This window comes from Aegilops tauschii, chromosome 6, assembly GCF_002575655.3.
Source record: "Aegilops tauschii subsp. strangulata cultivar AL8/78 chromosome 6, Aet v6.0, whole genome shotgun sequence".
In the NCBI taxonomy this organism is placed as follows: domain Eukaryota; kingdom Viridiplantae; phylum Streptophyta; class Magnoliopsida; order Poales; family Poaceae; genus Aegilops; species Aegilops tauschii.
Window position 1 is genome coordinate 42,834,170 of NC_053040.3, and position 14,779 is coordinate 42,848,948.

Here is a 14,779-nt window from a genome sequence, read left to right on the forward strand (position 1 = left end):
GGGTATACCTCCTATTTCAGATCTGGAAGCAAAAGTAATTGCTTCTAGAAACGGGTCCTTTCTCGAGGAAAAGTTTCTCTCGAAAGAATTGAGTGGGAGGATGGTAGAGACTTGATGAGGTTATTGAACCGTCACTTCAACTAGTGTGTAGCAGGGCACAAGAAGTTGTTCCTATGGCACCTACACCAATTGAAGTGGAAGCTTATGATAGTGATCATGAAACTTCGGATCAAGTCACTACCAAACCTCGTAGGACGACGAGGATGCGTACTACTTCAGAGTAGTACGTGATCCTGTCTTGGAAGTCATGTTGCTAGACAACAATGAACCTACGAGCTATGGGGAAGCGATGGTGGGCCCGGATTCTGACGAATGGCTCGAGGCCATGAAATCCGAGAGAGGATCCATGTATAAAAGCAAAGTATAGACTTTGGAAGAAATACTTGATAGTCGTAAGGCTGTTGGGTGCAGATGGATTTTAAAAGGAAGACAGACAATGATGGTAAGTGTCACCATTAAGAAAGCTCGGCTTGTCGTTAAGATGTTTTCCGACAAGTTCAAGGAGTTGACTACGATGAGACTTTCTCACTCGTAGCGATGCTAAGAGTCTGTTGGAATTATATTAGCAGTTACTGCATTATTTATGAAATCTTGCAGATAGGATGTCAAAACATTGTTTCCTCGACGATTTTCTTGAGGAAAGGTTGTATGTGATACAACCAGAAGGTTTTGTCAATCCTGAAAGATGCTAACAAGTATGCAAAGCTCCAGCAATCCTTCTAAGGATTGGAGTAGGCATCTCGGAGTTGGAATGTACGCTTTGATGAGATGATCAAAGATTTTGGGTTTTTACAAAGTTTATGAGAAACTTGTATTTCCAAAGAAGTGAGTGGGAGCACTATAGAATTTCTGATGAGTATATGTTGTTGACATATTGTTGATCAGAAATGATGTAGAATTTCTGGAAAGCATACAAGATTATTTGAAAAGTGTTTTTCAATGGAAAACCTGGATTAAGCTACTTGAACATTGAGCATCAAGATCTATAAGGATAGATCAAAAACGCTTAATAGTACTTTCAAATGAATACATACCGTGACAAGTTTTTGAAGGAGTTCAAAATAGATCAGCAAAGAAGGAGTTCTTGGTTGTGTTACAAGGTGTGAGTATTGAGCAAGACTCAAGACTTGACCACAACAGAAGAGAGAGAAAGGACAAAGGTCGTCCCCTATGCTTTAGACGTAGGCTCTACAGTATGCTATGCTGTGTACCGCACATGAAGTATGCCTTGCCATGAGTTGGTCAAGGGGTACAATAGTGATCCGGGAATGGATCACATGACAGCGGTCGAACTTATCCTTAGTATCTAGTGGACTAAGGAATTTTCTCGATTATGGAGGTGGAAAGGAGTTCGTCGTAAAGGGTTACGTCGATGCGAACTTTGACACTGATCCGGATGACTCTGAGTAGTAAACCGGATTCGTATAGTAGAGCAGTTATTTGAAATGGCTCCAAGTAGCGCGTGGTAGCTGCATCCACAAGATGACATAGATATTTGTAAAGCACACACGGATCTGAAAGGTTCAGACCCGTTGACTAATAACCTCTCTCACAAGCAAGATATGAACAAACCCCATGGGTGTTGGATTCATTACATTCACATGGTGATGTGAACTCTTGGGTATTAATCACATGGAGATGTGAACTAGATTATTGACTCTAATGCAAGTGGGAGACTGTTAGAAATATGCCCTAGAGGCAATAATAAATTGGTTATTATTATATTTCCTTGTTCATGATAATCGTTTATTATCCATGCTAAAATTGTATTGATAGGAAACTCAGATACATGTGTGGATACATAGACAACACCATGTCCCTAGTAAGTCTCTAGTTGACTAGCTCGTTGATCAATAGATGGTTACTGTTTCCTGACCATGGACATTGGATGTCGTTGATAACGGGATCACATCATTAGGAGAATGATGTGATGGACAAGACCCAATCCTAAGCCTAGCACAAGATCGTGTAGTTCGTTTGCTAAGAGCTTTTCTAATGTCAAGTATCATTTCCTTAGACCATGAGATTGTGCAACTCCCGGATACCGTAGGAATGCTTTGGGTGTACCAAACGTCACAACATAACTGGGTGGCTATAAAGGTGCACTACAGGTATCTCCGAAAGTGTCTGTTGGGTTGGCACGAATCGAGACTGGGATTTGTCACTCCGTGTAAACGGAGAGGTATCTCTGGGCCCACTCGATAGGACATCATCATAATGTGCACAATGTGACCAAGGAGTTGATCACGGGATGATGTGTTACGGAACGAGTAAAGAGACTTGCCGGTAACGAGATTGAACAAGGTATCGGGATACCGACGATCGAATCTCGGGCAAGTACTATATCGGTAGACAAAGGGAATTGTATACGGGATTGATTGAATCCCCGACATCGTGGTTCATCCGGTGAGATCATCGTGGAACATGTGGGAGCCAACATGGGTATCCAGATCCCGCTGTTGGTTATTGGCCGGAGAACGTCTCGGTCATGTCTGCATGGTTCCCGAACCCGTAGGGTCTACACACTTAAGGTTCGATGACGCTAGGGTTATAGGGAATAGATATACGTGGTTACCGAATTTTGTTCGGAGTCCCGGATGAGATCCCGGACGTCACGAGGAGTTTCGGAATGGTCCGGAGGTAAAGATTTATATATGGGAAGTCCCGTTTTGGCCACCGGAAGAGTTTCGGGCGCCACCGGTAATGTACCGGGACCACCGGAAGGGTCCGGGGGTCCACCGGGAGGGGCCACCAGCCCCAGAGACCTACGTGGGCCAATAGTGGGAAGGGACCAGCCCCTAGGTGGGCTAGGGCGCCTCCCACCAAGGCCCAAGGCGCCCTCAAGAGGAGAGGGGGCAAACCCTGGGAGCATATGGGCCCTAAGGCCCACCCTAGGTGCGCCCCCCTCTCTCCCCCTTGGCCGCCACCCAGATGGGATCTGGGGGCTGCCGCCACCCCTAGGGAGGGAACCCTAGGTGGGGGCGCAGCCCCTCCTCTCCCCCTATATATACTTGAGGTATGGGGCTGCCCAACACATGATTTGCTCTCCCTCTTGGCGCAGCCCTACCTCTCTCCCTCCTCATCTCTCGTAGTGCTTGGCGAAGCCTTGCTGGAGTACCGCGCTCCTCCATCACCACCATGCCGTTGTGCTGCTGCTGGATGGAGTCTTCCCCAACCTCTCCCTCTCTCCTCGCTGGATCAAGGCATGGGAGACGTCACCGGGCTGCACGTGTGTTGAACGCGGAGGCACCGTTCTTCGGTGCTTAGATCGGAATCAACCGCGATCTGAATCGCTACGAGTACGACTCCTTCATCCGCGTTCTTGCAACGCTTCCGCTTCACGATCTACAAGGGTATGTAGATGCACTCCCCTTCCCCTCGTTGCTAGACTACTCCATAGATTGATCTTGGTGATGCGTAGAAAATTTTGAATTTCTGCTACGTTCCCCAACAAACGGCGGATGCACCAAAAACAGTCCAGCGGCATCTCTGCAAATCGCTCCCATTGCACCAAAACCTCCTGTCCTAGGCACTGCTGCATCCACATTAAGCTTGGAGATACCCCTCCCGTGGTGGTAGCCAGTTCTTTGGCTTCGGTTGTGCTTCAGACCGTCCTCTGCTGGGAGCTTTGAAGATAAGTTGCAGGTCACATAGGTAGCTTTTGATAAAAGCTTGTGTGGAGAAAGGAGTTTGGAAGATTCCTTCATGTATCAATTTCCGGCGAGCGTGCCAAATTGCCCATAGCGTAACAACTAACATGGTGAACTCTTCCGACGATAGAGACTCACTCATGGCGAACAACCAGCCCTTGGCACTGTCGTCCGTGTTCATGCACATGTGTTCCACAAGATCTGCATTTGACAGGGCCCAAACACTCCTTGACATGGTGCAGTCTAGCATGGAATGACGCGGGCTGCACCACATATAGCACATTCATTCATTGTAGACATGTTCCGATGCTGCAAGATATCACTCGTTGGGAGAGAATGTTGTGCGAAGCGCCAGAAAAATACCTTCAGTTTCGAGGGAACTTGCATGCCCCAGACAGATGACCACCCCTTGCGTTCGACGCTGCTATTGGACACATCTTCTACGTTCTCCAGCCAAGCTTCTCTCCCTGTCTTTATATGCAAGATCATGTTATAAGCTGATCGGACAGAGTAACGGCCTTTCGGGTCTTCCGCCCACACCAAGAAATCCTGAACTGGCCTTGTGCAAATCGGTATTTTTAGGATGGCCTCAGCATCTACAAGAACGAAGACCTGCTGGACTAACTCTTCCCGCCATGATGCCATGTTGTGGTCTATTAATTCATCCACTATCCTCGGCGGGTTAGCCACCAGAGAGGTCACAGGTGATGAGAAACCCTCCCTAGGAATCCAGTTATGAGTCCAGACGTTTGTCGATGATCCATCCCCTATTTGCCTGATGATGCCTTGCTTCATTATGTTTCGGCCATCTATAATTGCACGCCATATTTGTGAAGGTCGTGACCCCAGCTCGGCCTCAAGAATTGAGGTATTAGGGTAGTAGATTGCCTTTAGCAAATGTGCACTGAGAGAGTTCGGTTCCTGAAGCAAACGCCATGCCTGTCTGGACAGAAGCGCTAGGTTAAAAATCTCCATGTCACGAAAGCCCAAACCACCGAGGCTCTTTGGTTTTGTCATCACATCCCACGAGACCCAGCATGGTCTTCTTTTTCCTTGCTTGCTGCCCCACCAGAATTGGCGAATCATAGATGTAATGCTCTCACATAGGCCCCTTGTCAGCCTAAAACGTGACATAGAAAACACCGGGATCGCTTGTGCCACTGCTTTAATCAAGATCTCTTTTCCGGCAGCAGACATGAGTTTCTCCATCCATCCCTTGACCTTCTCCCAGACTCTGTCGCGAAGGTATTTGAAAGTAACACTTTTTGATTGACCAACCTCAGTTGGCAACCCCAGATATTTCTCACTCAAAGACTCATTCTGCACATTGAGACAATTTTTCACCCCTTGTTTGATATGTTCCGGGCATCCCTTACTGAAGAAGATGGAAGATTTGTCATGATTAAATCCTCTGCCCCGAAGCCGAACAATATGTATTCAACAGGTTTGAAACTGCGTTAGCTCCCTCCACACTAGACTTAAAAAGCAACAGGCTGTCATCTACAAACAAAAGGTGGTTAACAACTGGAGCTGTCGGTGCCACCTTTACTCCAAGCGCCGATGACTATTTTCGATTATTGTCCTGCACCCGTTTTTCCAGTAGTCTTCTTTTGAGAAAAGTTTTTCTTATCTATACACGGAGCGAGCGAGGAGCCGGTTCCGCTGATCCGCTCCAATCTGGCGGAAAAGAGATACCCAAAGGCCCAAGGCAGGCCCACGCGGCGAGCTGACGGCGTTCCTTCCGGAGTCGTGCCTCGCCGCTGGCCGCCCCTCGCTCCAGCCGCCCCGGCGCTCTCCCCTCGGTCCCCAGCTCCCCCGCTGCGCCCGCCTACGAAGCACCGCAAGATGGGCGGCGGGAGGAAGCGGCGCCGGCGCGACGGCTCGGACGCGCCGCCGGTGATGCACCCGCGCAACCGCTACGCCGCCGCGGCGCCGGACTTCGCGGCGCTGGCGTCGCTCTACCCCTCCTTCGCCCCCTTCGTCACCGTGTCCGGCGGGGGCCGCGCGTCCGTCGACTTCACCGACTTCGCCGCCACGCGGGAGCTCACGCGCGTCCTCCTCCTCCACGACCACGGCGTCAACTGGTCCGTGCAACCTGCTCTGCTCACCTCCTCCTCCCGCCCCCTTCCCCTCAAACCCTAAGATGCATTCTGCGCTGCTCCATTCCCGATTGTTCCTGCTCGGCTGAGCCGCTTATCTCTCTGCTGTGCTGGTGGAGAATCTCCTGAATTCAGCTAATTGTGGCATCAAACTCACCTGTAATGTGACACTAGTAAGATGCCCGTGCGTTGCACGGAACATCAAAAAATAGTTTATTTTACTATGTAGTGTGCTCAAATTGACCTGTGTCGAGTCATCCTTTGTGTAATAAATATCGATATCTTTCTTCGGATATTCAATTTTGTTCCCAAGCTTACACGCATTTGAGTGAAATTTCCCCCAAAATAAGAATTTGCACAACTTTCTCTTCAGTAAAATCTTCACATCTGTCATGTTTGCCATGTAGTTGCACTTTTTTTTCCAATAAAAGTAGCTTACATGCCCAATATCGTTGCTGAAATCATTCCAGTATACACATGCACACACACCAGCGTACGGGCCAGGTATAAGCCACCCAAACAGAACACAAAAGCATAAACAACTACTCCTTACATCATATCCTTGTAACATGAGCATCAGCATCGTCGACCAGTAATTGACGAACTACAGCCAACTCTCATACAGAGAAAAAGGAAATTGGACATAGAATCCCAAATAGGCTAACACAGGAGGGCACAAAAAGGAGGACGACAATTTATTGGTTCCAGCTATGTCGACGCCCATACACTTCCTACACCACCATCGCCAGCTTACCGGATCGCTGTCGCAACAGTCCTTAAAGAGCCCCTTTCTGCAAAGGTTGCCCAAGATGTTAAGAACTGACAAACATAAAAAACTACAGTGGTTGGATCTCCAGGACGAACACATTTAAAGCAGGATTTATTCTTGATCTTCCATAACACCCAGAAGATTGGTGCCGCGCCGATCACAAGGAAACCCTTCGCCACCTTGAGTAGAAATGATGAAAAAACTGAACCAAAACAGAAATTAGAGAACTGAATCTTCATCTCATTTGATCCTCAAATGCTCTATAAATCAAAACCACGTCCGTCATTATGTGTGCTTCTGGGCCACTTTCATCAGCGGCTGGAGTACTTGTCTTCCATATCTGATTTGGAAACATGTTGAACCATGAGCCAAAAAAAGTTAACATTGGCCAAAAATTGTTCTTAAGTACTTGTTTACCAGGATAGGATCACCATGTAGGGATTCAAGACCTGAAGTAATAAGACTTTCCAAAATAATAACAAAAATTAGAATCTATAAAGTCAATGCAAGTTCACGGAAAGTATGTCAAGTATTTAAAATGTAAGTCAATACCTTCACTTTAATTTCCAACACTCAATGTGCAACATGTATTTTATAATTTTTTCGCTGCAATTTAAAAACTAAGGTGGGTGTATTTTAAGATGCAAACACTTAATTAGGTTCAGAAACTTCATATTCGGAATCATTGGATGCAAACTAAAAACAAGTTTGTGAAATGTCCAAACTTCAGGTCATGATTTGAACTAAAATTTAGAAGTTCTAAGAGTAAACCCCTCACCGCCCATTCACTAACAAAGCAACCAAAGCCAGAAGAAAAATAATGGCATAGAAATGGACAGACAAAACATGTGTGGTACCTGATACATAGTTGAGATATTCAGCGCACTGTTATTCTTCACCGGAGGCCAATTTTCAACAGTTCCAAGAAGCTGCATCTACCAACTGAATGGCTAATACTAAATACGTGTATGACGATATACACACTCTGTCATTTTGTCAAGCACCTAGCATGCATCAAGTAACATCGAAGAAGCAGAACAATATTTACCTCGATAGGCGAATATCTCGGAAGCCCGCTGCTGTTCAGGGTGGAACCGTAGAACAGATTACTTCCACGGCGTGCACTCCTCGTCTAAGCATGGTGTCCCATCAGGCATCAGCCTAAGCCATTGTGGGCAATGGTTGGCCACGGCTGTAGCTAGCGAATGCGGGCTCAGAGTAGGCGTTAGTTTGAGGTAGCACCTGGTGGAAAACGAGCAGAGATTGTCCCTAGTGCATGGTGTCCCGTCAGGCATCAGCCTCCAGCCGCTCAGCACTTGCCCCCCTTTGACCTCGTGCTCCTTTTACAATGCTGAAAGGAGACGGGATGGCCCAGATTGGGGGGGGGGGGGGGGGGGGGTGAGCGAGGGGCTGCAGAGGCAGAGAGGAGACATGCGAGTCACTGGGGCAGACTACGCCGGCGCCGGCCACCGCGGCAGACCGGGGTTCCATGGCTGGCCGGAGGGGATGGGGAGAGATGAAGCCACGAGAGGGTTCCAGATCGGGAGAGACGAAGCCACGATGGGGTTCCAGATTGGGAGAGACTGGAGTGGCAGGGGCCTTTTTGTAAAAAGTGTCGCAACTGATTCGTATGCGTTAGATGTAGATCGGACGGCCGAAATGGTTGGATGGCAGACACACCATCACCACCAACTCAGGTTTTTATAGGAGTAGAGATACTTGTCGTTTTATGAGTTGCTCATGCCGCTCTTGGAATGGAAGTTCTGAAGTGACTTCAGTCTTCAGGGCTTGAAGCTTATCAAGTTTTTGTGTACATATTAGTGCTGTATATTAAGACAACATTTCGTAATCTCCATGAGATCATTTGATCTATCTTGCTGCGGTGCTTGCATAGTAATAATAGCAAACAGATAACGAAGCCGTTTTGTTAGAACAACAAACTGCCGAAAAGGATCTTCAAAGGAAGTATATGCTGCTCATTGCATTATTGTTCAGCTTCATGAGCACTTCCACCGGGAACTTATGCAGAGAGTAGTCCATGTAAAGAATGGTGTTCAACGTGCACATCAAATGCCATAACTAGATGTCTTTACTCTCACTTTGGTCTCGCTATACAACAGGTTGTATTTTCGTGGAGCTGTGCCAAATCGATCCACTTACCATTTCTGTTAAGACATTTCAGTAAATAATTTACATGTTGTTTCCATGTGTAAATTGTTTGCTGCATGAAATTTGTATAACCAAAGTTCAAATAGAATTACTGTTTAGCAAAACTGGCAGCTCCCACTTTTGCTAACCATAAGAGTCACTTGATTTTCAAAAAATATTGAAGCTTATATTCCATGAAACTTGTTCTGTTTTGAAGGAACTCATGTGTTCTTTTCTAATTTTCATGAACTAAGGTTAGTGGGCAATATCACATTTTAATATGTGAGCATGATATATGTTGTTGCTACTGTCAGGTGGATTCCGGATGGACAGCTTTGTCCTACTGTTCCTAACAGATCCAACTACATCCATTGGATTGAGGATCTTCTCTCTTCCGATCTCATACCACGAATATCCAACTCAAGTGAGACAGTGAGGGGTTTTGACATAGGCACGGGTGCCAATTGCATCTACCCTCTCCTCGGAGCATCATTACTGGGCTGGAGCTTCGTTGGATCTGGTATGCTTTTATCCTGTGCACTAGAAGTTTCGTGAAGCATAAACTAGGAATCCCTTAGTGACCTGCTAAGCTAAATTAGAAGGATCCATGCTCAGTTGGATTTTTGTTTGTAGATGTGACTGATGTTGCTCTTGAATGGGCTAAGAGGAATGTGGAGAGCAACCCACATCTAGCAGGTCTAATTGAAATCAGAAACGCAAATGAAGCACCCTGCTCTTCGAAGTCTGAAACAGTTGCTGAGGAAGCAGTCAGGGAGAACACTTCAGAGCCAGTGGATAGTGTGGTGAGGTCAATAGCACCTATTTTTGTGGGTGTTGTGAAGGATAGTGAGAGCTTTGACTTCTGTATGTGCAATCCACCTTTCTTTGAGAGTATGGAGGAAGCTGGCCTTAACCCAAAAACATCTTGTGCTGGAACTGCTGAAGAGATGGCTTGCCCTGGTGGCGAGCAAGCCTTTATAACACATATAATTGAAGACAGTGTTTCCTTTAAGAACTCTTTCAGGTGATTCATATCTGATGTTACAGCGGTCATAGTATTACGTCATTTTCTTTTCTGTTATTCATGATTTATTTGAAATTTTATAGGTGGTTTACGTCGATGGTTGGCAGAAAAGCAAATCTAAAACTATTAGTATCCAAAGTCCGTGAAGCTGGGGCCTCAGTTGTGAAAACTACTGAGTTCGTGCAAGGACAAACAGCAAGATGGGGCCTTGCATGGTCGTTCATTGCTCCGAGAAAAAATGTTATAAGATCCAGTACACCAGGAAAAGTCCACCATTCTTTCATGCTTCAGGTGGGCATCATGTCACCTTCCTTGATCATGCACCTTTGTCGCTTATAGCTCCTAAGTGCAGTTTGCTATAACTTAGGTTTTAGTGGTCTCTATCATAAAGGTTACTGTTCTCCAATGAGATACTTTATCTTTGAGACAACTATCTTGTCTAGTTCTCATGAGTGTGATCTCTGCATCACAGATAGCATTAATTTGTGTGCCTTAAATGTTACTCCCTCCATCCCATAATATAAGAGCGTTTTTGACACTAACGTACTGTCAAAAACGCTCTTATATTATGGGACGGAGGGAGTAGTACATCTCATTCTCATCGCTGTTTGTAACATTTCTTCGTCCTTGTTGACCTTGAAGTAAGGTTGAATTAAAACTGTTGGCTAGCCTAACATAAAATCTATCGGTCTTTTTTCCTATTCTTTACAGAATAACTTATAGTCATGTTTTAGTCCTTGTTATCGCTAGTCTGCTAGTACTAAGTTTCTCTTTAGCTTTTGTGTTTTAACGTACGCTCTGCATAATGAATTTCAGGGTCTCCGACGTGGAAATGGTGCGTTTCAGGTGTTGAAGTCAGCTGAGACCTTTTTCTGTGCATCTAATCTATCATGTAAAACCGATTCTCTGTCATTTTCTATTGACGTAAGAATCCTATTAATCTTCCACCTATTCGTTTTCTATATAACATCAGGACAGAGACCCACACTGATATGTCATTTTCTTAAGTGAAGTCTTAGTATGTCAATCTCTTGCTAACCGTTGTATGAAATATCTGTTTAGGTTACATTGTCAGATGAGCAGACTCAGGCTGCAACATTGGATGGTGATGACCTTCCTGGTTCTGTTGAAGATGACTCTACAAAGGTGCATAGCACTGTTACAGGAGCATCCTTCCGTATTTCGGTATGTTGATAACATATTGTATACTACTCATGTGCTACCTATATCTACTTCGCCTGACAAACAATTTATAAATTTTCTTCTACATAGGTGTTCGAGCAGATGCCTGGCACACTGTTAATCAAAGGTTCATTATTGAACAAGTCACTGTCAGGTACCCTTTGTTCTTTATGTGAAAAATATCACTTTTCTCAGAAAAACTTGCAGACACCTTTTTGGTTTGCTTCAATACATGGCATGCTTATATTTTCTTTACCTTATATTCCCTCTGTAAAGGAATATAAGACATTTTAGGTCAGTAAAGTAGTGACCTAAAACGTCATATACTCCCTCCGTCCCAAAATAAGTGACTCGAGTTTGTACTAACTTTGTACTAAAGCTAGTACAAAGTTGAGTCACTTATTTTGAGACGGAGAGAGTAGTAGTTTTATGTTTCAGTTTTTACCACTTTCCCCATAAGGGCGAGCCTAGATTCTATTTTATTACAACGGAGAGAAAGTTCTGGATACAAGTTAACCACAAAAGCCAAGATATTTACCGAGTAGTGTGGAGTTTCTGGGCAAACACCCCACGAAGCACAAAACAAACAAACTACCAAAGTGACAGTCTGACATGGAAAATGCGGTAGCATTAGCATGTGCTACTTTGCAAAGTTATGTTGCTTCCTGTAGCGATGGCACGGTCCTGGCAGTAGCTGTCTATCCAGTAGCAGTGGTACTGATGCGTAGCTGGCTCTGGACAGCTGGTAGTGGGTAAAGGCACCATGGAGACATGATAGATGACAATTGGACGTGCTAGTGACCATTGGGAGAGGTTGGGCGGCTGGTCTGCAGGAGGCAGAGCCTGTAGATCCGGATCATATGCATGGCGTGTTGGTTTTGGAGGTGCTTTCTTGGTCATTGACCGCCTTTGCCATTGACAATGTTCAGGAATACCTTGAACATGTAGATGATCTGATCTCAGAGGTGAATAAGATGCCACTTGTCATATTCAGGTCGCATGAAGCCAGCATAGGTTACACGGTGCTTCCTGGTGCACCTGCATTTCATTTTACTCATTCCTGCACCAATCATGATCTCCGGAATCCAAATATAGCGGTGACTCCAGCTGCGAGCACGAGCAAACAGCACATTCTTATGATAAACTGTCATACATATTGCACCGATAGCTTCTCTGGTTTGCTGGCGACGGACTAAAGGTCCAACGATTTTCTTGTGGTGAAAATTGACGACACTGAACCACCGGTTATTCTCTCTGCAGGCACTTTCACATCATTGTTCTCCCAGCTGGAGGAGACGCTGAAGACGGAGTTCGTCAGCAAGGACCGGTAGCTCAAGAGTCAAGAGTCAAGACCATCCATCCACCATCAGAAGCTCCATCATGAACAAACGGATCAGGCTATTATTGTAACCTCTGCTGGCTTGAACTCTTTTCAACGCCAAGAAATGTGAAGCGTGGGCATCACGAGACTGACAGCAACGGCCGGTGGCAGCCACGAGCAAAGCCGTCACCGAAGGCGGCCTGCACTACACCGGATTCCAATTCCATCTTTTGCGACGATGCTTACCAGCATGTTGTGTTGCTGTCATGGCGCCCCGTTGCTCGTCCGAATCTCGAAAGCGACTCCGGCGACGTCGACGACGCCCGCCCGTTCGAGAACGGAACCTTGCCTTTGCTCTTTTCCAGATTCTGCACACACGAGAAACGAACCTCTCTCTTTTGTTGGCGTGGGCGTGTGTGTCGGCGTCCGTCATGCTTTTGGAGATGCGCCGCGTCTGGCTCCAGTGGTTTGTTTGAGCTACGCGGTGCAGGAAGGGAACTGCCATTTTGCGGTTGACGTGTTTCAGACACGCTTGTGTTAGCAGTCCGGCGGCCGATTTTGACAGGCGTCTTCTGGGTATCGGCGATGCTATAGCTCTCGGCCGCTCTTTGTTTTTTCTATCTTGTACTCCCTCCGTGCCATAATACATTAGTGTCAAAAACGTTCTTATATTATGGGACGGATGAAGTAGTATCAAAATCTACAGCAATATAGCTTTATCTACTGCAGTACGTACTCCCTTTGTTTCATAATGTAGTGCATATAAATATTTTAAAAAGTTAAATTTCACAAACTTTGGTTAAATTTGTGGAGAAAAACATTTATGTGTAGAACCAAATGTATATCATTAGGTTCATCATAAGATGTAGTTTCATATTTAATATTTTTAATATTATAAATATAAACAGTATTCTCTATAAACTTAATTAAAATTTGCAAAGCTTAAGTTTAAAAAAAACTTATACAGACTTACATTATAAAACGGAGGGAGAGGGTATGAAACTACTGGGTAGGCAGCGTTGTAGCGTCGAGCCTACATGGAGAAAGCTTTCCTGCAGAGGACCCAATTTTTATGGGTTTATTTATTGAAGGCAACACAAAAATTCTGACAGCGTACGTAGCCGAGTTCAACTTTGCAACGAACCCCATGACTGTCATGACCACTCCTTTGTCACATTGCAGTCAAAGCCGTCGTGCGCCATGGTGACTCTTCTAGCGGCCTGCCGTATTTTTCCATGGCCTCGTACCTTTTGGTAAAAGATTTCAAAGCTGTCACGGCCGATTCTCTTCTACCGATATCTACAAGTAGTCATACGTGGTTAAAAACGAAACTAATATGGCAAAATTTAGTAGTACTCCACCTAAAAGGAAATTGAGAAGATTTCTGTCATCCAGATCCCTTTCGTTTAAAAGAAAAAACAGATGTATAGCAACAAGCGGGGAGAATGTGTCCACGTACCCTTATAGACCGAAAACGGAAGTGTTTAGTAACGCGGTTGATGTAGTCGAACATCTTCGCGATCCAACCGATCCAAGTACCGAACGCACGGCACCTCTGCGATCTGCACACGTTCAGCTCGGTGACGTCCATCAAACTCTTGATCCAGTTGAGGCCGAGGGAGAGTTTCGTCAGCACGACGGTGTGGTGACGGTGATGAAGTTACCGGCGCAGGGCTTCTCCTAAGCACTACAACGATATGACCGAGGTGTGTTTCTGTGGAGAGGGCCACTGCACACGGCTAAAAGATCAACTAGTGTGTCTATGGGGTGCCCCCTCCCCCGTATATAAAGGAGGGGAGGAGGAGGCCGGCCGACCCTAGGGGGCGCGCCCAAGGAGTGGAGTCCTACTAGGACTCCAAGTCCTAGTAGGATTCCACCAAGAGGGAGAGGAGGGGAAGGAAGGAGAGGGAGAGGGAGTAGGAAAGGGGGGCGCTGCACCCCTTCCCTTGTCCTATTCGGACTCGGGGGGGGGGGGGGGGGGGGGGGGGGCGGCCTGCCTTGGCTGCCCTCCTCTCTCTCCAATAGGGCCCATGGTGGCCCATTAGTTCCCCCGGGGGTTTCCGGTAACCCCTCCGGCACTCCGGTTTTACCCGAAACCATCCGAAACATTTCCGGTGTCCGAATAACATGGTCCAATATATCAACCTTTATGTCTCAACCATTTCGAGACTCCTCGTCATGTCCGTGATCTCATCCGGGACTCCGAACAACCTCCGGTCATCAAATCACATAAACTCATAATACAAATCATCATCGAACGTTAAGCGTGCGGACCCTACGGGTTCGAGAACTATGTAGACATGACCGAGACACATCTCCGGTCAATAACCAATAGCGGAACCTGGATGCTCATATTGGCTCCTACATATTCTATGAAGATCTTTATCGGTCAAACCGCACAACAACATACGTTGTTCCCTTTGTCATCGGTATGTTACTTGTCCGAGATTCGATCGTCGGTATCATCATACCTAGTTCAATCTCGTTACCGGCAAGTCTCTTTACTCGTTTCGTAATGCATCATCC

At 46.0% G+C, this 14,779-nt stretch overlaps 1 protein-coding gene across 1 annotated transcript; it reads left to right on the plus strand.

The window, feature by feature from the left end:
* Positions 1 to 5,346: 5,346 nt before the first annotated feature.
* LOC109766444 (uncharacterized) lies at positions 5,347 to 12,981 on the plus strand. The gene is made up of 8 exons (XM_020325209.4): positions 5,347 to 5,794; positions 9,041 to 9,246; positions 9,360 to 9,750; positions 9,834 to 10,041; positions 10,567 to 10,674; positions 10,813 to 10,935; positions 11,023 to 11,086; positions 12,193 to 12,981. Exons 1-8 carry the CDS (start codon positions 5,556 to 5,558, stop codon positions 12,261 to 12,263), a joined length of 1,410 nt encoding a protein of 469 aa, XP_020180798.1. The 5' UTR covers positions 5,347 to 5,555; the 3' UTR covers positions 12,264 to 12,981.
* Positions 12,982 to 14,779: the final 1,798 nt, after the last annotated feature.

Excerpts from the sequence above, each read along its gene's own strand:
- LOC109766444 (XM_020325209.4), top strand. The coding sequence starts at position 5,556 with ATGGGCGGCGGGAGGAAGCGGCGCCGGCGCGACGGCTCGGACGCGCCG. Across the intron at positions 5,795-9,040 it reads CACGACCACGGCGTCAACTG|GTGGATTCCGGATGGACAGC; the intron begins GTCCGTGCAACC and ends TGCTACTGTCAG. Across the intron at positions 9,751-9,833 it reads TCCTTTAAGAACTCTTTCAG|GTGGTTTACGTCGATGGTTG; the intron begins GTGATTCATATC and ends GAAATTTTATAG.